The sequence below is a fragment of the Haliotis rubra genome, unplaced genomic scaffold (assembly GCF_003918875.1).
Source record: "Haliotis rubra isolate DU_JTF1 unplaced genomic scaffold, ASM391887v1 Scf507, whole genome shotgun sequence".
In the NCBI taxonomy this organism is placed as follows: Eukaryota; Metazoa; Mollusca; class Gastropoda; order Lepetellida; family Haliotidae; genus Haliotis; species Haliotis rubra.
This window is the reverse complement of record NW_025767199.1, coordinates 795,023-797,096: the sequence shown is the minus strand read 5'-3', so window position 1 is coordinate 797,096 and position 2,074 is coordinate 795,023. Positions and strand designations below refer to the sequence as shown.

Below are 2,074 nucleotides of genomic sequence, written 5' to 3'. Positions count from 1 at the left end.
TCTCTTAAGAGTCGACCCGTGAAGATCCGGGGTAGAATAGGTCTTCAGAAACCCATGTGCTTGCCATAAAAGGCGACTATGCTTGTCGTAAAAGGCGACTAACGGGATCGGGTGGTCAGTTTCGCTGACTTGGTTGACACATGTCATCGGTTCCCAATATATTGCGCAGATCGATGCTCCTGCTGTTGATCACTGGATTGTCTGGTCCAGACTCTATTATTTACAGACCGCCGCCATATAGCTGGGATATTGCTGAGTGCGGCGGCGTAAAACTAAACTCACTCACTCACTCTCTCAAGAGTCCCGGAAGACCGAGGATGACTGTGGCCAGTACTGCATCTGTACAAAAAGTATAGAGCATAATATAACTGACACTATTACCATAACCAATTGTAGGCATGACTGAACACATGGTTACACGATGATTTAATAACAAAATATCAGGTTTCCAGAAAGTTGTATTTTTCAAAATGTGTCCAAATTACAGGAAGCATAAAATTATCAATTAGATAATTTTAAAAAATTATTTAAAGATTTTATTTTCAGGGACCAATAGGGTGAACAGCCACATTTGTGCAATATCCATCAGTGCTTTTGTCCACGTCTTTCATCAAGGCTTTGATGTCATCCTCAACTTTCGATGAATTTCTGATTAGGTAATAGATTCTTTCAGACACCTTTCCCAGTCCGGAATTTACTTTGTCTGCGATGTTAGTCTCTGTGAGTCGAGAGTATTCTGCACAGATCTGAAATCATAAAACGTTTTGTGATAACATAAAAGAACCAAAACTTTTATTATTCTTGTTAACTTTGAGTGGCTGTAACAAATTATACAATATGACTAAGTATTGTATTAAGAGTTATCGGCTTCGTGGAATATATTCATTCACCAGAAGATAAATAAAGCACTTAATATAGACTTTAGCTTGTATATGTGTAATACACTTTAATGTTAAGTGTATACCCTGCCAACACGAAACAACGTCGTTGTGTGGTCCGCATTTTTCACTTAGTAGAATACTAGATAGGCTTTATGCACCATTCCAAAAGCAAACGTTTTTACACACGATAGATTCATGTAGAGTTTCATATTTACCTCATCCTCATTAGCAAGCCAAGGATATTCGTCGAGAACTTCTTTTACAGTTGCTCCCCCTGATGTGACCATTTCTCTTCTGGTACTGAAAGTGAGTTTCATGAGTAGCGACATCTTGGAGCGATCTGGTTTTCGTGCTCTGGCTTCCTGCTTCATCCACTGTATATGTCTATGGATGCTGTGGTCATCTTCTCCAACAGGCAGGGACATCTTGGGTTGTTTAGAAGGAGAGGGTTCTTCAAGCACAACGTTGTTCGCAGACTTACGTTTGCGTTGCTGAACACACGTCACATTTGAATCCTTTCTTCGTCGGTTGTTGATAAATTGGTCACGGATCCTCGCTCTCCAGAGCACCTTTGCGACAAAAGAGTAAAACAAAATAGTCATGCATTGGTTATGGAAACAGCTTAATATAACCGCAAAATAACTTTACTATCGGTGTGTAGTAGAGTACAGAAGCATTAATATACTTTGTCAGTTAACATAAATAAAACATTACGATTCAGTTGTAAGGAGAGGGTTCTACTGAGATGAAAACCGAGTGCCCAATCTATTTTTAAACAAACCAAATCATAAACCTACTCTAGTGCTGCTATCTTCTAAACCGTCTTCGGTCATCAAAAGAGGCCATCTTTGAAATATGGCGTCGATGATTTCATTATATTGATATGACAGAGGATATCTAGAAATAAGAAAAAATAATAATTTCTTATCAATGATGTTACTGGCTTTACAGATACGTTATAATTTGAGATCTATCACTGAATAGGAAGTTATTACTGTAAATTGTACCGTAAGTTAAACACATATAACCAATATAATGCTGATATCTTACAGTGTGTACTTCACAGACACATCGTTGTAAATGGAGTCTAGAAGGTGGCTTCTTGAACCCTGGTTTGGGAAGCCGCCTTTATCCAAAACGTCAACCGCATCTCTTGGAAGGACTGCCGGCAGTGTATAGGGTGACTTCCATGG

General features: G+C 38.9%; 1 protein-coding gene across 1 annotated transcript; it reads right to left on the bottom strand.

Annotated features, from left to right (window-relative positions):
* Positions 1–542: 542 nt before the first annotated feature.
* On the bottom strand, positions 543–1,431 carry LOC124292102. The gene is made up of 2 exons (XM_046729144.1): positions 1,097–1,431; positions 543–746 (listed from the first exon to the last, which is right to left on the bottom strand). Exons 1-2 carry the CDS (start codon positions 1,304–1,306, stop codon positions 543–545), a joined length of 414 nt encoding a protein of 137 aa, XP_046585100.1. The 5' UTR covers positions 1,307–1,431.
* Between the last annotated feature and the right edge of the window lie 643 nt (positions 1,432–2,074).